The sequence below is a fragment of the Vulpes lagopus genome, chromosome 1 (genome assembly GCF_018345385.1).
Source record: "Vulpes lagopus strain Blue_001 chromosome 1, ASM1834538v1, whole genome shotgun sequence".
NCBI classification, from domain to species: domain Eukaryota; kingdom Metazoa; phylum Chordata; class Mammalia; order Carnivora; family Canidae; genus Vulpes; species Vulpes lagopus.
Genome location: NC_054824.1, coordinates 147,001,946 through 147,029,293, shown reverse-complemented (window position 1 = coordinate 147,029,293; position 27,348 = coordinate 147,001,946). Strand labels below are relative to the sequence as shown.

At 44.5% G+C, this 27,348-nt stretch overlaps 1 protein-coding gene across 5 annotated transcripts in view; it reads left to right on the top strand.

Annotated features, from left to right (window-relative positions):
• The first annotated feature begins 1,539 nt into the window (after positions 1-1,539).
• Positions 1,540-27,348, top strand: part of ENAH (ENAH actin regulator) — a 144,107-nt gene continuing 118,298 nt past the window's right edge. Inside the window, exon 1 of one of the 5 annotated variants that reach the window (XM_041751616.1) lies at positions 1,540-1,565. In XM_041751616.1, the coding sequence (XP_041607550.1) occupies positions 1,555-1,565 (11 nt within the window). In that variant the 5' untranslated portion in view covers positions 1,540-1,554. Of the gene's footprint in view, positions 1,566-1,755; positions 1,824-7,081; positions 7,447-7,661; positions 7,760-8,279; positions 8,600-27,348 lie in introns of those variants that run through there. The other 4 variants (XM_041751581.1, XM_041751623.1, XM_041751598.1 and 1 more) reach the window with 4 other exon arrangements.

Below are 27,348 nucleotides of genomic sequence, written 5' to 3'. Positions count from 1 at the left end.
AAATGAGCAGGAGTCAACTAAGAGATCAAACTGCCCCGTGTCAACAGCTTTTATGCATTTATGCTCACACCTAGACTGCTTCAACTTTTTTTCCCTAGTTGTATCCCTCCAGTCATAGAACAGACTTTCTTTGGAAAGTTCTGTGAGTCAAACCTGACATAAACTGTGGACTTAGCTAGATACATCAATTTTCAATATAAAACAGACCACAGTGCTTGGGATACCAGGAGAACATGAAGACTCACAGGCCAGTTGTCTCAGCAATTGTTTCTTAACTTAATTTGGGCATCATTCAATAAGAAAGGAGCACCAAACCAGACTTGACACTAAACAGAGGCCTGAAGATATAAATAACTCAAATAAAGCAAATTGAGACTACCATCTCATTAGTAATAGGAGAGAAAGTAAGATGAAGAGTAAGACCAGACTGTGAACTTTTGAAGGGAAATATTGTTTGTAAGTGAGAGACACCAAGTAAACTCGAGTTCAGTGAGATGCTCAATGGAGGCAACATCGCAACAAACACACAAAACAGGAGCTATTTATTTATTTTGAAAGAATCATTTATTTTAGAGGGAAGGGGAGGGGCAGAGGGAGAGGGAGAGAGAGAGTCTTCAGCAGACTCCCCACTGAGTGTGGAGTCCAATGTGGGACTTGATCTTCAACCCTGAGATCATGACCTGAGCTGAAGGCAGATTCTTTTTTTTTTTTTAAGGTTTTATTTATTTATTCATGAGACACACACACACACACACACACACACACACACACACACAGAGAAGGGGGGGAGCAGAGACACAGGCAGAGGGAGAAGCAGGCTCCATGCAGGGAGCCCGATGTGGGACTTGATTCTGGGTCTCCAGGATCACACCCTGAGCTGAAGGCGGCGCTAAACCACTGAGCCACCAGAGCTGCCCTGAAGGCAGATTCTTAACTGGCTGAGGCACCTAGGCACCCCCAAACAGGAGCTCTGTAAAGAAAAAGTAATGGTGAGATGCTTGACAGATAGAAAATTCCACCTGAGTTAGATAAGAAAGCATAGACGGGAAGCTAAGATGGTAAGTGGGGTTGCATTCTAGATCTTTCCTTGACGTATTATAACCATGTGCATTGGTGATACATTTTTCATGAGTACTTCAATCCTAAAAAAAGTCTTTCACAGGCGGGTATCTCAAGAAATAGATGAGTCCTTTTCAGAGATTATAACTCTCACCCTGGACTAAGACTTTCATGCTGATTCCTTTGCGAACAACCGAAGCTTCAGAGAGCATGGGGTCACCCAGGGCATGTGGTATTTTCCTATCTAGGCTCTCAGATAACTAACCGGAAGATTAATAAAGAGAATGTAGACACTTCTCTAGGGACCTCTGAAAACATACTTGGGCTTGGCCTCATTTGTTTATTGCCGTGTATTGAACAAAAAGTGTTAGCCAGTGTGCTTGCTCCAAGCATTTCAACATTAATCTTTGGCTCAACAGGCTGGTTTAAGAAACTGCTCCTCCAAGCTCTGTACACGTCTGGTAGTTGTGTGCCTGGGACACCAGAGGTGAAGACATGGTGAAGTGGTGAGTTACCTCCAGTCACTTCTCAGTAGCATTATTATTATTATTCTGGAAAGCAAATGAACAAACATTATTAGAGGTCTTTCATTTGGAGACTTTTAACTCATTCATCGAGTGCCTCTGTTGCATGAGGCACCATCCCAGGCACTCAGGATGCAAACCTGTGCCCAACAGAGGGGTCTATTTCCAGCCGGGTGACCTGAGTGTCATGATTTACTGGGTGGACTCCTGTCATAGCTACCTGGGGTCAGCAAAGAAAAGGTAAGTGACTTGAGAGTGTTTGGTTTGATTTGTTTTTAAATGTGTTAGTTTTACTTCCTAAGTGGACCTTGTGAGTCTTTTTCTCTCTCTCTTTTTTTAATCAGTGACAGAGGAGGCTGTCAGGTGCAGAGCTTGGTGTGGCCCGTGGAACTGGCCTTTCCGGCTTTCTCATCTACTGCTTGTGTGGCTCCCGGCAAGTGTCTTAACCTTCCTTTGCTTCACTTGCATGAGCTGCTTGCACAGCAAGGATGACCGTAATGGGACCCACTTCCCAGGAAACGTCGGGAGGATTAACTGGGGTATGTCTGTGCCTAGCGGGTTAGCAAATACCATCATTGGCGAGCCAATCACCAAGCCACACTCATCTCTCACATTCCTGTGACTCTAAAACCATTAGTTTTCTGAGATGTAGAGACTATCCATCTCAGCTTCCATATAAAGCAGGTATTGTTAGCACAGAGAGGAGATGGGAATGATTCTCCTTAATTTCCTTAGTTTTCGATTTGCAATTCAATTCCCTTACTGCTACATGAAGTATTTAGCCACGGGCTCCCTTGCCCAAGGACCCAATATCTTCCTAGATGCAATGGATATGACATCATCGTTTTCCCTCATCATAAGTTGGTACTAATGATAAGTGACCAGAGGGCATTACAATGTGTGGTTGCTGTTTTTCTTTAACTGTAGGAAGACTTGACCAGAGCCTGCATTTTGACATTAAACCTGAGGAAATGAAGATTCAAAGATCGTTTCTCGAACTAGAATTTCTCGAACCAGATCACCATGCTTAGCCAGAGTTTCAAAGAGAAAGATAATCGGGATTTTTTTTTTTTTTAATGAATTATTCAACAACCTGGAGGTAGGAAAAAAGCCACAAACAATGTGGTGTGAAGCAGTGTGAATTAATTTTGGACAGCTTGCTCAGGATACAGCCTAGTGGTAGTAACTTTCTTCTCTGCTGTAATTAGGCAGAAAATAATCTTTTCTTTATTAACTTTCCTCCTGATCTCCTTTGAGGAAAGATTCCAAGGTCTGTTGTCACCTGATTGCAATATCCCTAAGGTAACTCACTGGTATTCTCGAGTTTGATTACAGTAAATGGGACAAGTAAACCAATGCAAATGCAAGAGGGCAACCACTAGTTCTTCCCAAGCTACCGGCAGATCTTATAAGGTGTGTGAGTTCAGAACCAGACTGTGGTGGTGCTTCTTTTCAATCCAATCTGTAAAGCACCATGATCTGATTGTTACCTAGAACTCCAGTGGACCGGCCATATTCCTTAAATAGCACCTGGGTGGCTCAATTTGGCTTCTGACTCTTGGTTTTGGCTCAGGTCATGATCTAATGGGTGGTGAGACAGAGCCCCTGCATTGGGCTCCCCGCTCAGCAGGAGGTCTGCTTGGGATTCTTTCCCTGTGCCCCCCACCCCCCAACCTCTGAATGGCAGCCATGGCTGAATTTTGTGGAAATAATGTATTGCATCTTCTAGAATATGATGTCTACCAATTAATGTTACTCCAGTGGGACAGTTCAGGATTTGGGAAACTTCTGCAAGTTTACACAATGAAGCAAGAAGGAAGAGACTCTGGGAAGAAGAAATGAAATTAACTAAATAAGTCCTAATTTGGAAGGGAGAAAACTGACAAATGGGAGAAAAATGCAAATGTCAGAGGCAAATACTTTCCTCTTACGTCTATGTCTTCTCATAATATTTTAGGACCCAGATTATATATGGGCAGCTAGAGCTGAAAGATGAGTAAGAAAAATATCTTGAATCCTACTGGAATATCATGTTCTACATTATTTTCTTTTTTTCCATTCTTGGAGAAATAAACAAAAAATACGCTGTGAACTAATTGCCACACAAGAAAAAATACTGATACATGAAAGAAGAAAGTGTACAATCATATTCATTCTGAACTACCTGCTCTTCCTCACTCCTCCCTAGCTAACTCCTAATTTTTCAGGGGAGAACCCTTTTTTGGGTGCCGGGGAGACTGCCTGTAATCCTTAGCACCGATTTCCTGACTGGTGAGTAGCATTAGTCATGCATCCTCCTCATGCCCATAAATGGAGGGCAAGCCCACACTGATGCTATCAGACGAATTTAAACAAGGCATGTTCTGAGAGAACCCTCAGAGCCAGACTGACAACACTCCTGCAACAAATTCATCTTCGACAGAAGCATGGGTTTTGTTTCATCTTATGCCTGGGTGCACACTGCTAACAGATGTGTAGACCAACATTCAGGCTGTGAATCCATAGGGTGTGGAGCAGACCTCCTACGGTCATGTTCAGCTGGGGCATCACTCGATGAGGGCAAGGGGAGGTTCATACACTCAGTGTTAAGAAGAGAATCTATTTCTTTTGATGAATAGTCTCCTCTTCATCTTCGATTAGAGCAAGCAGACATTCCTTCCTGCCTTGCTGCCTTCCTTCAGCGTTCAAACATCTGGGCGCCTACATAAAGGTCAGACATTGGGCTTCTGGCAGAGCAACCCTCTTAAGAGGAGTTAGGACCATTTTCTCCATCCCGCTGAGCAACACATAATCTCAGCCTATTTTAAAGCAGGGTTTATGAGAAGAGACTCAGCATTACCTCTGACTCCCTCACCCCACCGTTAGTTTTGCCATTGTTAGGTAGTATGATGTGGTGGAAGGAGTAGTCATTGGAAATCATGGGGTTAAATTCTACCACCAAGTAGCTGTGTGACAGTGGGCAGTTTACTTAGCCTCTCTGGGTCTCGCTTTCTGCTTTTGGAAAAATGAGTGGGAGGGACTTAAGATTCCTTCCATCTCTAAAATTCTTTTATTCTATATGGCAACACATTCTGCAAAGTTTGCTCTATGACCAGAATTAGTCTGTGATTTCCCAGCTCAAGTTTTTCTTTGCCCTCTTGGACTGTTGAACCAAATATGAATGAGAAGCAACAACATTTTGTCACAAGCAACAAATTGTCCTTCTACAGAACGACCTTTGGAGGTCAGGCCGCCCATTGCAATATCTAAATCCAAAGGCAATGGTATGACCAACTCGCGAGCTGGCGAGCTGCCACGCCAAAGGATGGAAATGGTTGTAGGCAGCCAAGATTCTTGGCCGGTACATTTTTAATAAATGTAGAAAATAAGAGCAGCATTTTCCACTCGGATTGCTTAATTTGGTGCCCATACCATTGGAATGTTTGCTGTTAGGATAGAGATGATGTGATAGATCACTGAGTGCGGGATGGATTAAATTTCACAAATGAGAAGTAGGTTATGGAGTCATCAGTAAGGCATTCTCTGGCAGGAGGTGGTCTGAGTCATTACAGCAAAATCTCCACCCCCTTTCGGCCCTTTGTGAGAGTTTTCCCTGAAACCTAAGCTCTGCTGGATTTATTGTGGTGCTGTGAATGGATGAAGGCAGATTGGTGTGAGTGCTTTGTGGTCGAGCATGTCTTATTAATACTTCCCCCAAGATGGTTCAGTGTGTCTTATTACTTTTCCAAGAAAAAAGCCTCCACAGCAAATGCTCTTTGGTTAATTTGGAGGCGAATCTTTGAGGGGCACGCGTTTTAACAACATAAATTACGGTGAGCGTTTATGGTAAAAGGACGGACCTCATCATTGGTAGCTGTGGCAAGATGATGAACCTCATAGTTGGTAGCTATGGCAGGAGGATGGATCTCATAGTTGGTAGTTATGGCAAGAGGGTGGACCTCATAGTTGGTAGCTATGACAAGAGGATGGACCTCATAGTTGGTAACTATGGCAAGAGGATGGACCTCATAGTTGGTAGCTATGGCAAGGTGATGGACCTCATAGTTGGTAGCTATGCCTCCGTCTCTGCTTGCAATATGGCAACAAGGACAGTTGACTGGCCAGGGTATTATCAGTGCTTGGAGATCCCTGAATACAATACTCTGTGGCGGTAAGCTGTAATTAGCTGTGTGGGTGGAAATTAGTGTTCTCCAAGTATGCTCTGTGAAAGCAGCCTCACGGAGCTCGTGCTTCCCACCACCACCTGAGGCCACCCTGGTCCTCTGCCATAGCTCCAGGTCACTGCTTCTCTAGGGCTGCTGGTTTGAGGCTGCAGGTTCCCAAAGGAAAATCACCCGGTATGGAGTCTGAAACCAGGCAGCTTTTTATAGTTAAACTGGGCCGCACAGTTCCATTACAGAGGAGTCAGGCATTGACCAGGCATGACTGTCACTTGCTGGCTTTTCTTTTGCAAGTGTAAATGATCTCAAGTGTCAGAACTACAGTTGGAATTGTACCTCCATCTTAAAATAACACACCAAAACTTTTGAATCGGTTCCTGGAGTCATGCTAGGTCCTCCATTTTGGACAGGATGGTGCGGTACTGGGAACCCGGTGCTTTCCATCGCAGCCACCTTTTGTACAGTGGACCCTCTCCCCCTCCCCTTCCTCCTCCTCCTCCTCCTCCTCCTCCTCGGGACTTCAGGATGCCTGTCACTTGTCCAGTCTGAATTCTTACTTGATTAGTAGATTTGCTTTTGGAGGCCTCCTACACCATCCATTCTGCCTCCTTGGAGGACGGCCCCCGCCTCCGGGCTCTCCACGAGTTTGTGGCGCCCGCACTCCGCAGTTACCTTTCAAAGCAGGTGACCTGGTACCCAGTAAAAGACAGGACCCTAGACGCCCCCCTTGTCGCGGGGTTCCCCCCGGCCCCCGGCCCGTGCCCCACCCCGGCGGCAACTCCCCTCCCCCCGCCCCCACCCCCACCCCCACCCCCACCGCTCGGGATGAGGTCATACCCGCCCCGGTGCGGCGCGCGGGCCGGCCCAGAGACAATGCGGCCCCGGGGGCGCGATTAGGCGTCCCCCCCCCGCGGCCCCCGCACCCCCCCGCACCCCCCAGCACCTCCCTGCAGCCTTCCGCACCGCCCACAACTCTCCGCACCTCCCCGCAGCCGTCGCGGCCCCCTGCACCTCCCGCAGTCCCCCGCACCCCCTGCACCTCCTGCAGCCTCGGAAGCTCCCGCAGCTCCCCCGCACCGCCCGCAGCCCCCCGGCAGCCCGGCCGCGGGGAAGCGCAGGCGGTGGGCCAGAAGCCACAAAGCCGATCAGCCGAGCGCGCTCGGCAGGCCGGCCGGGCCCGGGGGCCGGCCCGGGGCTCTCCCGCCCCGCCCCGCCCCCGCCCCCGCCCCCGCCCCGGGGGGAGGGGGGCGGAGGGGGAGGGGAGGAGGGAGGGGAGGGGGAGGGGAGGGGGAGGGGAGCGAGGGGAGGGCGGGGGCGGGGGCGGGGGCGGGGCGGGGGCGGGGCGGGAGCGAGGGCGGCGCCTGCGTGCTCCCGGGCCGCGCGCCCCGCCTCCCCGGCCCCGCGCGGCGCTCGCGGCTCTCCTCCGCGGCAGCGGCGCCGCCTGCACTCGGCCCGGCGGCGGGCTCCCTCCCAGGGCGGCCGGGCGCTCCCGCACGGGGACGACGCTTCCCCGCCCTCGCAGCCTCCGCCGCGTCTCCCGCGCTCGGCCGGTGCCGCCGCTTTGTGCGGGGCCATGGTGTAGCGCCGGCCCTGGTCCTCCGCCGCCCGCCGCCCGCCGCCCGCCGCCCGCCAGCCACGTCCCCGCCCCCGGAGCACAGGCCCCGGCTCCGCGCCCCCCGCGCCCCGGCCGCCGGCACCATGAGGTGAGGGCTCGCGCGCGCGGGGGCGGCGGGCCATTGTGCGGCGGGCGCCGCGACCCCGCGCAGGCCCCCAGCCCGGCGGGCGCCGCCCGGCCTCGCCGCTCCCGGCCCTTTGTCCCTCGGGCCTCGCTCCGCTCCGGCGTCCCCGAGGCCCTGCTCGGCTGCCCCCCCCGCCCGCGCCGCGCCCCGCGCCCCGCGCCCCGCGGCCCGCGCCCGGCCGGCCCCGAGCGGGGATGGGGATGGGGACGGGGACGGGGAGGGGGGCGCGGGCCCCGGCGTGCGCGTTGCCGGGAGACGGGTATTGTTCGGGGCGGAGGTGAGGAGTCGTGAGCCTTCCTCCCGGCGGGAGCCGAGGGGCGGGGGGCGGCGGAAAACTTTGCGCGCCCGGCGGGTGCGGGGAGCGCGGGAGGGGGCCCGGGCGGGGCGGGGCGGGGGCCGCGGGGCGCTGCGGCGGCCGCTCGCGTCGGCGGCCCGGGGCGGGGGGCGGCGCCGGAGGGGCGGCGGGCTGCGGGGGCCGCCGGCTCCCGGGGGCTGCGCGCGACCTGGGGCTGCGGGCCGGCGCGCCCGCCTGGGGGTCCCGCGGGCCTGCTCGGGCCGCGAGGGGGGCTCCGGGGCGCGGCGGCCCAGCCCTTTTGTGCTCGGCGCGACGGGCCAGCGGCGCAGAGACCCTCCAGATTACCGCCGCCGTGGGAGAAAATGTCATGTCATTGGGATTCTCGCTCCGTTTGAGTAGTTTCCGTCTTAAACGCTAGTTTTCTTCGTTTCCTTTTTTTTTTTTTTTTTTTTCCCTCCTCCTCTCAAGGTTGAACACTTTCCCATTTTTGTGTTTAAGATGTATTTTTGAGTGATCTCGCTCGGCTTTCCGCTTCAGCTTGCTGGGAATTTGAATGAGCTTTTCTCTGATTCCGAGTTAGGAAGCCTGATTTTTCTTGGCCTTAAAAATACGGGTTTCTGAGTGACCCCTTTTCCTTAGTCATGCCACACAACTTATTTTCAAATGTGATGGGTCCGTTTAAAATGTAATTATGACCTGCACACCCGGAAACATCATGTCTGTGAAATTCGGCTGGAAAAACTTGAACCTTGGGTTGGAGTATATAGTTCTTTATCCGGGTACTGACGCCCTTGGAAACGCAGGAACTGTAATAAAACATAGGTAACGATATAGTTTCTAATACCACGTAGTGTTCATTTCTGCTTGAAACACTCAGTGCTGAAAGGAGCCTTGCAGGCCAGAGGTTACAAGTCCTCCCCCCCACCTCCGATTTTGGGGTAAATTTATGTCAACATTGAGAAATGTAAAACAGCAAAAACTGGGGTACTTTAAAGTAAAATCATCATAAAGCTTTCTGATTCAGAGGTTATGTACTAAAAAAAAAAAAGTTTTGGGTATTTAATGAAGTTTGATCACTATCACGTATAGTTGTCAGTCTGTCACAGGTAAATTATTCTTCACTTTAAAAGTTCCTTTTCTAATGCAGAGTGATTTGTAATTTCTAAGCTCCTGCTCTGTGCCTTACTAAATTTGGAGAAGGAAGTTTGCACTGATGCTTTCCAGTAGCATAAAAACAGAACATGGTGCACAGGTCTGAAAGGTTTGTTCGGGTAGTCCACAGCAATTCTTTGTAGGCTAATTTTGAATAATTTAAGAGCACAAAAGAGGATCAGCTTTTCACTTGGTAGGGATTGGATTATTTGCCAGGTGGTTGGTGCAGCTCATGTGTACGCATTTCCTTAGATCCCTGTAAAAGTAGGCTGCTTTGGTATGGAAGTAAAAGGTTCTTGTGCTGGTTGCAGAAAGCTTTGGGATATTTCGGTGTTAAGAAAGGGCATTTCAGGGCTGCATTAATACTGGACTTCATCTCAATGATGCTTTTAAGTACTGAACGACATAAGTGTTACCGTATCGAGTCTTTAAATTATATTAAGGAGTAGTTCTGATGGTTTAAAGTCCATCCAGAAATAGGAATGCATGGGCAGGAATTTCCATTAAGTTGGTCAGAATTCCAAAGAGAGGATATGATGAATATGTTGCCATTTAAATATTTGTGATAAGATCTCTCAGATGACTTCAATTTCAGGAATAGTAGGCTCCCTGGGTGTAATATTCCTAGGCAGATTGGAACTGGATAATGCTTTACATTCCTGAGACAGTCTTAAAGGCATTCTATACATGTAAAAAGCTGTATATGGAATTACTGGCTAATACTTAGTTTAAGGAAGATTCTTTAACAAATGTCTTCTTGTATAAGAAAGGGAAAAGGTGGAGGCCCAAAAAGCTGGTAGTTTTGTTAGCTTAACATCTAGCTCCTCAGTTCTACTATTCTTCATTTATGTAATGTTGCAAAAAATGTTGCAAAATGATGATTTGTGTTTGAGGTAGGTATGTATATATGTAATATTAACAGAGTGTAGGCCTTTTTTAAAAGATTGCTTTTTTAAAATGATTGCTTTTTTATTAACTAGCTGGCTACTCAAGAGCTTTCTTTTTAAAGATTTATTTATTAATTTTATTTAGAGAGCAAGCACATGGGCGGGGAGGGGGGGTCAGAAGGAGAGAATGTCAAGCGGGCCCCTACTGAACACAGAGCCCAGTGCAGGGCTGATCCCATGACCCTGACATCATGACCTGAGCCAAAATCAACAGTCGCATGCTTAATGGACTGAGCCACCCAGGGGCCTCAAGATCCTTTTTTATGGAAGAAGGAGCTTATCTGATGTAACACGGTTGCACATAGGCTAGTAGGTAAGAAGAGCCTGGAAGTTTTTGGATTGACATTCTTGGGTCCTGCTGTGCTTGCACTCACTATTCTGTGACTTTTGCATGTTAAAAAGGAAGGGCACCCGTAAGGTTGTGAGGCTTCATGGAAGCCACTTACTAGCTGGATAACCTGGACCTAATTACATGATTTCACTGATCCACATTTTAAAATATGTAAAAGTGGGGAGACTTATTGCCTGGGTGGTAGTGAGGGTCAAATGGCAGTGGAAGAGAAGATGCTTTGTATGCTTTATGGCAGCGTACAATTATGTTCCTCTTGTTTTCAGGGCTTAGCTCTTAGACTAGTTCTGTAAAACTTTTGGGTAGTTTGCTTTACCTTTCTAGGTCTTTTCTAGTTCACGGATGTCAAGTGGGTTACATTTTGCTTATCTACTCCCCCTGATAGTGGCTCCCTTGTTGATAGGGACATAAATGCAATCCTGGACTTGGCGGGAGAGAGTGCGTGATGTTCTTTCTCATCATCAGGGTTTGATTGGTACATGTGTGGTCCCACACAGTGGCAGCGGGAGTGTTTCCTGAAATGCTCCTTATTTGATCACCTAATCTGGTCCTGCCATCTTTTATTTCATAAGTGAGGAAACTGATCTTTTACATATCTTCCCGTGTGGAGTGTTTGAGATACTTGTTATGATTTTGTTGTCTTCCTTTATGGTAACGATAAGCTTTAATACATATTTTAGATGGTAGGATCAGGGCTCAGAATATTCAGGATTTGCTCATTAATTAAGCAGACTGGTAAAAACGGAGATATCGTTTTGTCACAGGATTGTGATGTTGTCAAGTGTCAAGTGAGATACCTATGAAAGGATGCAAATACTAGTGTCTGTTCTCACTGGTCTTCATTTATACTGTGGTTTTTGGATGTGTGACTTTCCCACAGAGGTTTATTTTAGGGGCAGGAGCCAAATTTGCATTTTTGGTGGAATGCCAGTACTTTGTATTTAGGCATCAGTTTGTGTTTTAGGTGTTTAGTAAGTGAATAAATCTTGAGTAACAGTTTGGATTAATGGAGAAAATTTACTGAAGTTTGTATGGTATTCAAGGTTTTGGATACTTAGCTAGCCTGGTTGGAATAAGCATAAGTAGGCAGACCCCATTTGGCTGGTATAGAAGAAAGGACATCCCAGACTGGATGGTTTGGGTTGTTTACCCTACAGCCTGCTTAAATCTAGGGTGATTGTGTAACTTGTAAAACATCCAGTCTTTATCATGGATGTAACAAGGATTTGGGGAAAATGTGATTTCAATTTTTATGTGGTTGTGAGGGAGAAAGAGAAGTAAACTCTTTCTGTGTCACTTAAATCCACTCTCCCTCCCAATTGATGGATGGGATTGCGTGTAAATAAAAGTTAAAGGAGAGTCTGAGGGCAGCCCCCGTGGTACAGCGGTTTAGTGCTGCAGGGTGGGATCCTGGAGACCTGGGATGGAGTCCCATGTCGGGCTCCTTGCATGGAGCCTGCTTCTCCCTCTGCCTGAGTCTCTGCCTCTCTCTCTCTCTTTCATGAATAAATAAATAAAATCTTAAAAAAAAAAAAAAACCTTTAAAAAAAGAAAGTTGGGCTGTACCTCAGTAGGTGGTTCCCTAAGTAAAGTCTTAGGAAGCTTTCTGGAGTAGAAAGCAAGGGAATTCTTTGTCAGCCTCCTGGGATGTGTCCCAGATTTATCTACCTCCCAGCCAATCCCCTGTGTTCCCATATACTCTGTATATTTTTTTGTTTTTGCATTTATTACATTGTTTTGTAAATATCTGGATCTCTCTGTCCCTTTTCCTGTAAGCTCCTTGAGGGCAGGGGTGGCATTTTTATATTTATGGTATTGGTAAAATATTTAGCAAATAGTGGATGCTCTTGGCTTTGGCCACGGTATCCTTTTCCAGAATCTGTGCGCTGACAGTGACAACCACCATTTTTGGAGCACCTGTAACATTCTTTAGGTTGTACTGGGTTCAGACCCCATAGTATTTGTTACTTTAATTCAAACAGAAGCCAGCATCTGGGCCACAGGGAATTACGTGTAGTAGAGTTTGTCTCTTACTCAGATACAAAGCTCAGAAATGGCCAAAAAGAGTGTGAGACTCTGGTTTGTCTGACTCCAAAGCCCTTTGGAGGATACCAGGATCATGCACTGCCTCATTACATTGAGTTAGAAGGGTCATCATTCCGTTTTTCAGTCTTTCTGATCATGGGACTTGTAAATATTTTTGAGCACAAAGCTTTTGTGTGTCTATTGGGTTAGCTTATTTCTGCTCCGTTTAGTGCATCCTTTGCATTCTTACCAGTGCTTAAAATAATACCAATAATGGGGTAGTTTCTGATACTCATGAAGATGTCTTAGCTCAGGCTGCTATAACAAAAAATACCATAGACTGGGTGGTTCAAACCACAAAAACTTATTTTCTCAAAGTTCTGGATGTTGAGTGTCTGAGACCATGGTGCTTGTGTGGTGTGGCTGGGTTCTGGTAGGGCTCTCGCTGTCCACAGGCAAACTGCCTTCTTGCAGTGTTGTCATGTGGCAGAGACACAGGGACAGCGATCCCTTTTCTTCTTCCTATAAGGTCTTATAAATCCAGTCCTGTGGATTTAGAGCCCCACCCTTATGACCTCTTTTAATCCTGACTACCTCCTTAAAGTCCAGTCTCCAAATGTAGTTACATCGTGGATTAGGACTTCAGCCTATGAATTTTGGGGGGCACAGTTAAGTCCATAGCAGAAGGTACCCAGATTTTTTTGTCATTGGTAGAACTTTGATGGAAAAGCTTCTCTTACATTTAGGCAGTTTATAGACAGGTTTTCAATAATTTTATGTGTGAATGTTATTTGCTAAAGAACATAAATGAGGGAGCTCATTTATGCAAGAGATCTAATATTTTTTAGAAATTTCTGTACATGGGAAGCTTCTGTTTTATAATGATTGTAATAAATTTAGTTAACAGGTAGCTTTTCCAAAGAATCATTCTGGTGTGAAGCGGTGTGTTGCATGTATTGGAGTGTACAGGTTGCCTGGCAGAGGGTGAAGTGGACAGGCTTTCAAGTCAGCCTGAGTTTGGGTTCTATTTTGATGTGTGCCAATTCGTTGATTTTTGAGTAGGTTATAGTTTGAGGTATGAATTTCTTCTGTAAAATGGAGATACCTTTTGCATTATAGAATTGTTGGGAATATTAAATTAGAAATTCTGTAAAACCCTGGCGCTGTCTTCGGCACATAAAATGGACTTGAGAGGAGTAAATCCCCCACTTCTTTTCAGTTTGTGTTAACCATGTGAAGAACCGTGTGGAGTGGTACAGCTGCGTTGGAACACAGCCTGGCAGTTCCTTAGAAAGTTAAACACAGAGTCACTGTTGACCCAGCAGCTACGCCCCCAGGTACAGACCCCCAGAGAAATGAAAGCGTGTGTCCATGTAGAATCTTGTACCCAGATGTCCACGGCAGCATTACCCGTAATAGTCACAAAGTGGAGACAGCCCAGATGTTCTCGGACCAATGATGGTGCAGCAGAGTGTGGTGTACCCACCCAGCGGAGCAGCATCTGACTGTCAGGAGGAGCAGCCCTGACACATGGCGGGGATGGCGGGAAGGTGCGAGTGGAGGAAGCCAGACACCCAGGGCCACATGTGCCAGGGCTCCTGTGGTAGGAACTGTCCAGCAGAGGCACGTCTTGTAGAGGCTGTGAGCAGATGAACGGTTGCCAGGGCCTGAGCGGGAGACTGAAGGAGGAGTGGGAAGTGGCTGCTTTTGTGGGTATGCACCGGGTTTCTTTCTGCGGGGATGAAAATGTTCTGGAATTAAACGGTGGTGACGGTTGCACAGCCCACTGTACTTGATCCTTTTAAATGGTGAATTTTGTGGTATGTGAGTTATATCTCAACCCTACTCTTTCATCCCTGTGTTATTATTTTCACTTATTCACTAGAATAGATGATACCATTCGCTTTACCAGGTTTCTGACATTGGTACAACTTTGGACGAATGCTGTAAATGGACATCTTCCTATTTCTGAAGAAGAGAGATTGAAGGCCGAACCCCCCGGGCTTTTCTCTGTGGGCAGCCGGGTAGGTGGGAGTGCTGAAGGGGACACCTAGCCGGGGTGTCCCTGGGGGCCTGAGTGCCGTCGGAGCCCTCTTTTTGGTAGCCCTGCCAGTGGTGCGGAGGGCTGAGGTCATGGACATGAAGCCAGTCCCAGAGAATCTGAAGAAGACCGTGTAGTCTGCTGGTGAAGTTTCTTGGGTAGGTCTATATTACCCTCAAACACCCAAGGAAGTTTTGTCTCTGGGGGATGAGGACTTTTCCAGGGGTGAAGGCCTTCTAGAACTTTTGGTCTTGGTAACCGGTGCATCTCATGGCATGAATTCCAGAAGTGGTGTCACTGTGTGCGTGAGGCCCTTGATCTTCTGTCCTCCGTGGATTCTATGTTATCTGTGTTACCTTGGTAGGGAAGAAGGTTCTAGAGAACCCCAGAGCATAAGTGGAATAAGATGAATAGCTCTAGGTCAAATCCCCAAGGAGTCCTGGCTGCAATGGAGGGCTCTTCTGTGGTTTCAGGATGATTCCACCTTGGTTATATTTGAGTGTCTGCCTCATTCTGCAATCTCCTCCTCTCTCAGACTCCCGTCTCACCTTAGACTAGCGTCACAAGCAAATTGTAACGTTCAGTTTTTAACAATATAAGATTCATGAATCAGAAGTTTTAATTTAAAACTTTGGGTTATTTTTATTATTTTGTAATCTCTTTAATCATTGTGTTTGTAGTGTTTTGAGAAAACCAACCAATTACTATTGCCCAAATAAATGTCTGGTCAGTGTTGTATTTTGTTTTAGTGACGTTTTCCCTTTCATTAGAAACTTCCAGTACAGGTTTTACATAGATTTTAGAAGGTATGGAAGGAGGTTACTAACTCAGACCCAGATCATCTAGAATTTTGCTCTTTTGATTTGTAGCTTTCTAGACTTTTTCTAATGCGGAGCATTACACAGCCCTAAATGTGTATGTGCATGTACATGTATGTTTTAAATACAAGTGAGATCATACTGTTTATAAGTGAGATTATACTACATTATATGATTTGTAATTGGCACCTTTCTACTTAATTCTTGTCACTAAATACAGAGCATTTTCATGATGCTTCAGATGGCCTTAATCTACTTTATTTATCTCTTAGGGGATGGACTTTTAGATTTTTCTATTATTTTTGCTAGTGCTGTGAACATCTTTGAATATATGTCTTTGTGCACATGTTTGATATTTTGTATCTGCACATCTGCTTATATTTTAGGATAAATTCCTAGTAGTAGAATCAGTAGTAGTCATTTTTTTCCTTCTTTTTCTTTTGTTAGCAGGTCTTGTGAGGTCGATCTCTGCTGCTTCTCCCTGACTCTACTCTCCACGTGAACATTTGTTTATTGTTATTTATTTTTAAAAGATTTTATTTCTAAGTGATCTCTCTACATGGGGTTTGAACTTCCAATCCCAGGATCCAGTCACACGCTGCTCAGACTGAGCCAGCCAGGCGCCCCTTGCATTTCCTCGTTTCCCTTCTTGCTCCCCCTTCTCCGTGTAGAGTTAGAATGATCTTAAAAGTGGCCCTTGGCTGTTGTTACTCCCTGCTAATAGCCTCATAGACTCTTCGAATAAAACCTGAATTATTAAGATCCTGATATGACCGTGTTCATAGTTCCCAGCACAGGCTCTGTGAGTACACAAGAAATATTTGAGTGAATAACAAATGAAATTAGTTTACCAGACCAAAGGGAATTTTATTAGTTTTTGATACCCATTACCAAATGAGCAACAGTAAATGAGAGTGCAGGTTTTCTGACATGCTGGCCAAGTTAGGGCATTATCAATATTTTTGGTCTTTGCCAATCTGGTAGGCAGATGGTGTTATCTCAATGTTTTATTTCTTAAATTTCTTTTAAGTCATCTCTGCACCCAGTACAGGGCTTGAACTTATGACCCCGAGACCACGAGTTGCCTGCTCTGCTGTCTGAGCCAGCCAGGCACCCCTCAGTGTTTTGATTTGTATTTCTTTACCAGGAGAGTTGGATGTATCTTCGTGTGATTATTGGACAGCTCTGATTTTGTGGGGATTGTCTGCTGCTGCGATTTGTCTGTTTTCCCAGCAGGATGTTAAGTCTTTCTTGCGGCGGTTTATTATCTCCCTAACAGGTAGCCCCACATCATGCAGTTCAGTTACCTACTAGAATATTTCAAGCTGGCCATGCACTTCTGCTGCTGGTGTCCCCAGACTCACTTGTGCGTTTTCAGCCCTGGGTTGGGTTCACCTGGTGTGTCTGTCTCTCACTTGGAAGTGGCGGTCTTGCTGCATAGGCTCTCATGAGACCTCAGCCTGTGACCTGTTCTCATGTCTCCTGGGCCAGAGCCAGGCACCCGGTCAAGACCAGCGTCTGTGTGGGAGGAGACTCGTCACCTTGTCTTTTAATTTCATTTGTTCTGGGGTAGAAGTGCTATCATTTCCTGTCCGATCTGTTGGTCCTTGCCTTGATAGTTTCTGCCTTGGGTGTTCATGCCTTCTGTAGCTGCAAGTGTATGCATATGCCCCAACATTTTCTTTTCTTTTTTTTATTTTATTTTTTAAAAATTTTTTATTTATTTATGATAGTCACAGAGAGAGAGAGAGAGAGAGAGAGACAGAGACACAGGCAGAGGGAGAAGCAGGCTCCATGCACCAGGACCCCGATGTGGGATTCGATCCCGGGTCTCCAGGATCACGCCCTGGGCCAAAGGCAGGCGCTAAACCGCTGTGCCACCCAGGGATCCCAACATTTTCTTTTCTTTTAGTGGTTTCATTTCTATTGCAGTATAAGCCACCTGCAATTTATTGTGAAGTCAGGTGGGGAAGTTAGGTTAGTATCAACCTGAAGATGGAGTGTTTGGTCACCTGTCAGCATCCTTTGTTGACCAACCCATCCTTCCGCATTGGCTTGAAATGCCACATTCATATGTACCGGGTATCCATAAATACTTGTTTCTGGATCGGGACTCACTGATCATCTAATTCAGTGCTGTTTCCTCACAGTTCAGTGACCCTAAGTTTGTATTTTAATGCCCAGTAAGGGAAGTTACTGTTCATTTTCTTAGGATTTTCAAAACTTTATTTACTTGTTCATTTAATGTATTCTTCTAAATTAGTTGTAGAATGATTTTTATCAGTTAAAAATGAAATAAAAGGTATACCCCCAAATCTTTTGGGGTTTTGATTTGGATTGTGTTCTGTTAATGAATTAATAATGGGTAGAGGATAGAATTGACTCTAAATAACAAGTTTTCCAGTCTTTCTCTTTCCACATTCAGATTTTTCATGTCATCTCTGGGAAGGTGCAGGATCGTGTAGATTCTAAAATGTTCAATAGGTTTGGTGTGCTGCTACCTTTAAAAAAGTTCTTTTATATTTAGAAATTAAACTTTTAGCTCATTTATACTGCCAGTACAACATCTATTCCCATATTTGATTGTCTTAATTTTTCTTAAAGTATATGTGCTTGTATTTAAACATAATGCCTGGGATTAGAAAAATTTTTTTATTTGCTAAGAACTTAATTCCAGTGTCTGCATTTATATTCTTCGGTTTTCTTAGATTTTGGAATATAATCCCTGATATTATTGAGTACTCATTGCTTGAAATACTTTACATATTGCTTATTTGATACTCCTCTAACAGCTTATAAAGTAGGATCTGTTGTTATTTTATAGATGAGGATGCTGAGCCACAGATGTTTGTCCAGGGTCTCCTGCTAGTAACCAATAGAACTGGGGTCCCAACCCAGCAGTCTGATTCTGGAGCTCATGCTTTCAACCAGTGTGCTCTGGGGCTTCTCTGTCCTGTTAACTTGTATGAACTGAAGTGTGTATTTGAATTTTCTAAAATGTTGATATGTGAGCGAATGATTTGTCCTCTTTGTGATCTCATCATCTAAAAGCTCTTTATTTTCTGAAAATAATTGGTCCAAGAGCAAGGCTCTGTAGAATGAATAGACCCAGAATAGATTGAGTGACACTTTGGAGATAGCAGAGGTGGGGAGAAAAGGCTTTATTTGGCTTTAATCTTGAAAAATGAAACAAAATTATGAAAACATTCATGCTGTGGTTGCAACTGTGTTAAATTCTTAGAATGGAACAAGAGCGAATCAAATGTTTCTTTTTTTACCTAATTTTTCTTTAAAAATTGTAATGTAGGTCGGAACTGTATACCCCCTCATGTCGTGATAGTTTTCTAGGTTAATCCCAAAGAAAGTAATTTTGCCAAAATACTCAAAGGCTCCATTCGTGAGGCCAGTTATTTCCATTTACCTCCCATTACCTCATCTCTGTTAGCTTTCTCCAGTTATTTACTTATTATATCTGTTAAAATGCTTTCAGCTGCAAGTAACAGATTGGTTGTATTTAAATGGATTGAAACATTAGCATTTACTGACTTGTAGTTGGGAGTCCAGAGGTGGGATGGGGTCTGGGCATGCTGCACCCTGTGGCTCTGTGATGTCTTTGATCTCTGCTGCAGGTTGGCTGTAGGGCTTCTAGGCTTGACTGTCCAGAACCCGTAATTCTTGGAGGAAGGAGGATCTATCATCTCTTGTGTTCTTTTTCCCCTGTGAAGGTATAATTTGCACACAGCTAAATGTATGTGTTACGAACATACACACAACCTGGTGGATTTGTCCTGAGTCTGCATGCCTCTGTAACCACCACCCAGGTCAGGATGCGGGAGTGCGCTTTCCACCTGCTGAGTTCCCTTTCGTTCTTCCAGTCCACGGCCTTCTCAGATTGTTGTTTTTGTGGCTTTGCCCCTAAGTTGGAAATGGTTCTCATCATTTTTGGTGACTTCATAAAGCTCTGCCTCTTTTTTTGTTTTTAAAGATTATTTATTTAAGAGAGCGCACAGGCAGTGGGAAGCAGCAGAGAGAGGGAGAAGCAGGCTCCCTGCGGAGTAGAGAGCCTGATGTGGGGCTGTATCCTAGGACTCCAGGGTCATGACCTGAGCTGCAGGCATACGGAGCCACCCAAGCACCCCAAGGCGCCTGCATTGTCTGGAAGGCTTGCACTTCTGCTTTGTACATGGTTTGCGTTGTGTTGCTTTGTCATTGAAACATGTGCCTGTCATGGAGAAACTGATAGGGCAAAGGGGAAATAGACCCCCCAGAGGCCAGTGCAACTGGCACGCATGTTTCATAGGGACTGATTTTAAAAATGGTTAGTTTATGGGGCGCCTGTGTGGCTCTGTTGGCTCAGCATCTGCCTTCGGCTCAGGTCATGATCACAGGGTCCTGGGGTCGACCTCCTACTTCAATCTCTCTGCTCAGCAGGGGGTCTACTTTTCTCCCTCTCCCTCTGTCCCTCCCCCTGTTGGCTCTCTCTCTCTTTCAAATAAATAAAAATCTTAAAAAAAAAAAAATAAAAGGTTAGTTCATTAGTGAATGTTTCTGTGTTAGGGTTACTTTTGTGTCCTTGGGCAACCTGGCATCTTATTGGAGCCTGGCAGTGCATCATATCGAGACCTCTGGACCCCTTTTGTCCTGTATTACATTTTTATATGCACATTCTTCTGGATTCCCTATTGTGTTGGCCTGTTGTCCCATCCAGTGTGCTGTCTCTGCTGTAGTCAGCTCTTTCTGTAGTTCACGTGTGGTCAGCTCAGTCTCCTGTATAACTCATTTCAGTGGCTTCCCTCTGCGGTGAGAATTAAGACTGAACTCTTGGTGTACATGCATGATTCCTGCTCTGTGATTCCAGAGTTAGTGATACGGCCCAGTAAAATCAATCCTCAGAAACTACTTTAAAAAAGTAAATATGTGCATAGACACAATGGCTTCTCTTGTGTTTATAGTTTAATGAAGGAATAGCCATTAACATTTTTCAGAAGCTTTGAGGAATGGTATATGGTTCACAGGGGTAGAGACTACTTCATATATTCGTGTTTGATTTCTTTCAAAATGTCATCTGCAAATAACACAATTTTTCTTTTGTAGTTACATTTTTTAGGGGAGATTGACAGCATTATTTTGTATTGCTTTAGTATTTTGTTATACTTGTCTGTTATTTTGTTCAAATCATCTGCTTTGGCGAAAATCTCTGTCATCTTTTTAGATTCGTCTGGATATGGAAGTTTTCCAAGGTGTTTTCATTTTGGGAAGAGATAGTTTAACGGAATCCTCTTTGGCTTCAAAGCCATTCTATTCTTTACTGGCTCTAAAAACTTCCCTTGGCTGTCCGATCTGAAAGTCTTTCTGTGCAAAATGGGATTAATAATCCATTGTCTTGTTTTGCAGTTTGCCAGAGTGCATTTAGAGGATTTGTGGATTTGATGTATTGCAGTTATTGTTTTCTTTATGTTGTACCTTTACTTTCATTTGAGTAAATACAGGATTCTGAATGTTCTTTGGCCTTTCTTCTTTAACCTTGAATACGAAAGACTTCTGTTTTTAGGCACTCTGAAAGGAAGGAACCAGTTAAAACTCTTAGAGAACCTGTATTTCAAAATGGTGTTTAAAATGTGTTAAGATGAATTGTCAGATGGAAAAGCAGAGCCCTGAACCATCATCTGTGTCCTGGGGAACTAGCCTCCCATTTCCCCCATTGGAACCTTTGGGTCTCCTCCTCGACCTTCCTGGCCTGATGCTTGGGCGCTGCTTCCCACACTTCCTCCTGAGAACCTTGACCTGCCCCTGTGGCTCGCAGCAGGGTCGTCCCCACTTGGCATTCAGGGTGCTCCACACACCTTCAGCCACACCTCTCCCAGCCAGTCATTCATTTCAGAATGGTCAGTTGTGGTTTGGTTTGTCCATTTCAGAATTGACAGGAGTTTGGTCCTGTCCTTCTGTTCTGTCTTCTGAAAGGTGCCATGGTGCCCATGCAGTCTCTTGCTTCAGCTTCCTATTTCACTTTATGTCTTTAATGATCACTCCCTTGTCTGTCCACCTTCCAGAGCTTTTGGCACTCCAGGCCTGAGTTTTCCCTCACAAAATCTAATGTCAGCTCCTTCTACAAAAGCAGGTGCATTTCCTTAAGCACTTTGTAACATGCTGAGTATAATCAGAGACTTCCAATATTTAAAAAAAAAAATTAAAAACTATCATGGTTATTGTTTTAGGCCTTCCTATTTTAATTCTCTATTGGACTCGTGATTTTCAAAGGTATTAAGACAGTCCTTTGAACAGTTTAAACACAGTATGTTTTTATACCCCTGTAATCAGGTTATCTGTAAAGGCATGAATTAAGTGACAAAGTAAAAGGGTCACAGTGTAATATTTGGATAAAAAATTTTCACATGTAGGGGCAGCCCCGGTGGCGCAGCGGTTTAGCACCGCCTGCAGCCCGGGGTGTGATCCTGGAGACCTGGGATGGAGTCCCTTGTCTGGCCCCCTGTGTGGAGCCTGCTTCTCTCTCTGCCTGTGTCTCTGTCTCTCTCTCTCTCTATGAATACATTAAAAAAATTTTTTTTTCACATGTAAATGTTAATATGTAATATACTTGAAGTATAAGGACAACACATCAAGTCTTTTTTTTTTCTGCTGGAAACTTTACAAATAAGGAACCCTGTCACCCAATCAGCAATTCTGTTTCCTTTTAACTGATGAATTGATGCAGTTCTGTTTGAATCTATAAAAAGTACTAAAATCAGAAGCTGATTCAGTAAGGTTTTTATACAGATCATGGATACAGTTATGAAATAGGCAGCTTATGTTTTATGATCTCCAATCTGCTCTTTCCCTTTACTAATGGATGTTGGAATTGAATGGAGGCCGCTAAGTCTGAACTTTCTTCGGTGAGCTGATCTTGCATCTGAAATTCGTAGGGCAGGTCCATGGGTTGGAAACTCATGACCGGGTCTTTTTTTTTTTTTTTTATAATAAATTTATTTTTTATTGGTGTTCAATTTGCCAACATACAGAATAACACCCAGTGCTCATCCCATCAAGTGCCCCCCTCAGTGCCCGTCACCCATTCACCCCCATCCTCCTCCCCTTCCACCACCCCTAGTTCATTTCCCAGAGTTAGGAGTCTTTATGTTCTGTCTCCCTTTCTGATATTTCCCACACATTTCTTCTCCCTTCTCTTATATTCCCTTTCACTATTATTTATATTCCCCAAATGAATGAGAACATATAATGTTTGTCCTTCTCCGATTGACTTATTTCACTCAGCATAATACCGTTCAGTTCCATCCACGTTGAAGCAAATGGTGGGTATTTATGACGGGGTCTTTATGTCAGAATCTTAATGAGGAATTCCTTCCTTGCCTCTTCTAGCTTCTGGCGTTTGCTGGCAATCCTTGGCATTCCTTGGCTTCTGTAAACACATCAGTATCATTTCTGCTTCTGTGGTCATAGGGCCACCTTTTCTCTGTGTGTCTGTCTTCGTGTGGTGGTGTCCTTTTTTAAGGAGACTGATCATATTGGATTAAAGGGCCCGGTCTATCTCATGTGACCTCATCATAAGTGATTACATCTATAATGACCCTGTTTTCAGGTAGGGTCATGTTCTGAGATACGGGGGTGGGGGTGGGGGTTAGGACTTCAACATCCTCTCCTGAGGTATGGACCACAACTTGGGTCTCCTTTATCCCTCACTTTGATCAGCTTGCTGCCCCAGATGACAAATACAAGGAGAGGTATGCGTACACATACATTAAATATAAACACATGTAAAATGTCCATAAGGCTACCGGAACTGGGAAATAAATTCAGCAAAATTGCAGGGCAGAAGATCAACACATAAAAATCAGTTCCAGTTCTTTATACCAGCAGTGAACAATCTATAAAGGAAAATAAGAAAAGTCCATTTACAGTAATATCTAAAAGAATAAAATACCTAGTAATAAATTTAAGGCACGGAAGTGAGAGACTTGTATACTGAAAACTATAAAATATTGCTGAAAGAAATCAAAGAACTAATTGCATGATTAGAGCTCTGTGCATGGATTAAAGACTTAATGATGTTAAGATGACAGTACTACTACCCGCAGTGATCTACAGGGTCAGTATCATCTCTGTCAAAATCCCAATGGCATTTTCTTTTTTTTTCAGAAATAGAAAAGTCCACCCTGAAAATCAGGTGGAATTTCAAGGGACTCAGAATAGTCAAAACAATCTTAAAAAAGAGAGTTGGAGGACTCCCACTTGCAGATTTCGGAACTTGCTACAAAGCTGCAGTGATCAAAACAGTGTGGTGCTGGCATGAACATAGCCTTGTAGACCAGTGAACAGAGCCTAGAAGTTTAAATTTGCATATTTTCGGTCAATTGACTTTAGACAAAGGGTGTCAAGACTAGTGGGGAAAGGATTATCTTTTCAATAGATGATGCTGGGAAAACTGGATGTTTTTATTTTGAAAGAAAGTTTAGTATTTTTTCCTCCAGCGCGAATCCCAGCCTCTAAATCACGCTTTATTGATGTTTTGGACCAGGTGATTCCATGTTGCAGGGGATGTCCTGTGCATTGCAGGATGCTCAGCCTTACCCTTGGCTGCTGCCAGTAGATGTGCCAGTAGCTCACACCAACCTGCCCCTAGTAGTTAGGACAATCAAAAATGTCTCCAGACAGCATCAAATGTTGCATGGGGGGAAAGTTCCTAGTCGAGAACTATTGCCCTAAATTCTGTGATGCCAGGAACTACTGTACAATTTTTTTGGAAAAACTCGACATTTAAAACATTTAAATGTTTTATGTTTAAGTGGAAAAAGGTGGTTTTCATGCTGTTCCCTACTTTTATTACAAAAGACACATCTGTTTGGTTATTTAGACTTTAGCTTGGTAACACACAATTTGTAAATAGTGTTTCAAAAAAGAAAATCTGTCCTTAAAATCAGTTGATACAATCCCATTTGTAAGTTAGGAACTACATGAAGATGAAAAAAAAATCAGCCTTTGAATTTGAACCCAAGTGAAGTGAAAAACAAACAAAAAACCCCGTTGAAAGAAATCATTATACCTTATTGTTTGTTCAGTGCAAGTATTTAAAATAAACTTAACTCATTGTTTTTAAAGGTATCTTCTTGATTTTTTAAAAGATTTTATTTATTTATTTATTTATTTATTTATTTATTTATTTATTTGAGACACAGAGACAGAGGCATAGGCAGAGGGAGAAGGAGGCTCCATGCAGGGAGCCCAAGGTGGGACTTGATGCGGGAAATCCGGGATCATGCCCTGAGCCAAAGGCAAGACGCTCAACCGCTGAGTCACCCAGGCATCCCTTTTTTGGATTAACTTTTGTGTTCCAAAGACTTGATGAATGTTCCTCATTGATCTGGAAGCCCAGACACGAGGAGCATAGGGCACAGTGTCTCCGAGGTGAATCTTTGCTCACACTGGGTACAAACCAAGTGGACCAGCCAGTGATATAGGATGACTTTTAATGTTCTCTCCTTATGTAAAATAAGTAGATCTGTGATACATAAAAGCAACTATTTGTTGCACATATAAGGACAGGCCAGGAGACTTGCTAAGTGTGTCCAGTGAAACACTTTATATAACAGATTAGGATAAGCGGTCACTTACAGTGGAGGAAGCCTGGGGGCTTAGGTGGTTGGTGAATGACAGCTGAGGTTCACATCAAAGTCCTACATAATTCTCAAGACCTTGCTCATGATACTTTACAGGGCTTGTAATTCTTATACGTTCTAGAGCTGCTTCTCAGCTTTGGTGTCCCATCCTTTGAGGATCACACGCAGTCCAGCCCTCCTCCTGGATTTTGTACAGGAAGGGAGTGATGAGCAGTATAGCAGAGAGGGCCAGATTCTGTAAGTCTTTGAAGGACAGGTGAAGGAATGACAGTGATGTGCTGTGTAGGGCACATCTACCTGCAGGGGAGGATCACCCTCGGTGGGGCCCTGGCCCAAGAGAGGGAGGGAGAGAGCGAGTGAGTGAGTGAGTGAGCATGGCCAGCAGGCAGCAGACCCTGGACCCCAACCTGGCAGTGCCTCACTTCCAAACCTGTATGCACTGTACCCTAGATCTTCAAAATGATTTGAACTTTTCTGGTAGATCGATGATTTCTCATTTGTGGACTCTGAGTCAGCTGTAGGATTATTTTACAGAGCACCTGTGTATACCTGTGTGTACTAAGCTTTTTCTGTAATCCCAAACCGCTAGCCCTCAGTTCACATGCATTATATTTCAAGTATGCATGTACACGCTGTTACAATGATACACAGATTGATTTCAAACATAGTATATTCAGGGGGCTTTTATATATTTTAAAAATTGTTTGGGAGAGGGAGAGGGAGAGAGAATCTCAAGGAGGCTCAGTGCTGAGGGAGGAGTGGCACTAGGCACTTGATTTCAGATCATAAGCAGTGCTGAAATCAAGAGTCAGATGCTTCTTAACCGACTGAGCCACCCAGGTGCCCCTAAAGTGTTTTTCCATCACATTTTCTCAATCAGCATACAGTGAAAGTATAATTCCTGACTTTAAAAGGCCTCTCATTTTTGAGAAGTTTGAGAACCACTCTAAGTTTATTTTATCTAATATTTAATCTGTTCTTAGGTAGAGTGTGGCAGCCATTTTGCAAAAGAAGTGGGGGAATCCCAACAAAACACTGAACATATTTAAAGCCATGGCAAGACTAACTACAAGCTTTTATGTTTTGTTCTTTAGATGAAGCAGAATTCTGTCAAAAGTTTTATGACATATTACTAATTCCCTGTATAGGTAATACATAAAAATAGTTCAAATAACATTTTAAGTAGGAGAAATTTAAGTTGTTAGGAAATTACAGCCTTTGTGCATAAATTACGATTTTTTAGAAGATAAACTGAAAGGCTCAAATTACTTCTTTTAAATTATGAAACAAAAGATGTGTGGGTATGTTATTACCTAGGAACTTTTATTCAAAAAACAGTTCTTGGGGCGCCTGGGTGGCTCATTCGAAGAAGCAGCAGTCTTCAGCTCGGGTCGTGATCTCAGGGTCCTGGGATCAAGTCATGTATAGGGCTCCCTGCTCAGCGGGCAGTCTTCTCCCTCTGCCTCTACCTTCCCCCCTCCCCCTCACTTTCTCAGTCTCTTTCACTCTCTCAAGTAAATAAATAAAATCTTAAAAAAAACAACTCCTGCAGATGATGCTTTTCAAAGAAATGTGCCCAACCGTCAGCAGTTTTTTCTAGTATGTTGGAAAACCTGAAGAGTGAGGGCATATAAGTTGCTCTCAAGGTGTAAACGAGCTGGAATTTGGGCTTGTGATTCTATGGCTTTAGACTTGCCATCATTAAAGTGCTGGTGTTGGTAGTGCTGGTATTGGTAGTCGTGTCTGCACAACTGTTTTTTGCATCCTTCCTCAGCCTCGACGGGGTTAACTGGCTTGGCAAGTGGAGAAAAGGAGTTCTGTGCTGTTTTCAGACTGCAGGATCTCGTTGCCATGCAACAAGCATTGTCAGTCAGTACAGGGTATCGTAAATTGGTATTCTGTGTCCCTTTGCACCACATGCTCATTTTGTAATCGGAGAGAAGTGGTTTTGGGCTCTTTTGCAAGGTTTCTTTTTAAAACAACTGTTTAAAGATGATTTTCCTTGCTGTTTCTAATTGGTTACTTTTAAGGCATGTGAGGTCTTTCTGTTCTTGCTTAGAAGTTACACTAAAATGCTTGTGTTCAAAGAAAAGGTTTTATATTTTTCCTTTGTATTGTATGTGTATTTTTGTCTTGTAACTGTTTACTCAAAAATGAGTAAATTTTTGTTGGGAGATTCAAGTTAAGTAATTGGAACATCAGAGCTTTACCATAGTACATGTTATTTTGAAATTTGTTTTTTTAAAAGTACAGGTCCAGAAATTGATATTAGAATCCCTTGCTTAATTAAGATTATTTTTATAGAATTCCTAATCTTGGATAGAATCTTATGCAAAATCCGATAGTTTATTTTTTTCTGGGAGAAGTGAAAATGTTTTGATAGCAAGTGGGTGACATGATTAATAGCCTTTTTCTAGAACATGGTGGCACAGTATACATACTGTCAAATGTACAGTTGTCAGGCATTGGGTGTGTTCACAGGGCTGTCCGGGCCACTACCTCTATGTTCAACCCGTGTGCTCAGCTGCCACGAGATGGCACGCTCTCTTGGAATTACTTTCTTTTCTGTTGAGTGGTGAGAGTGATGATCTTTTCAAAATTACCTTTTGT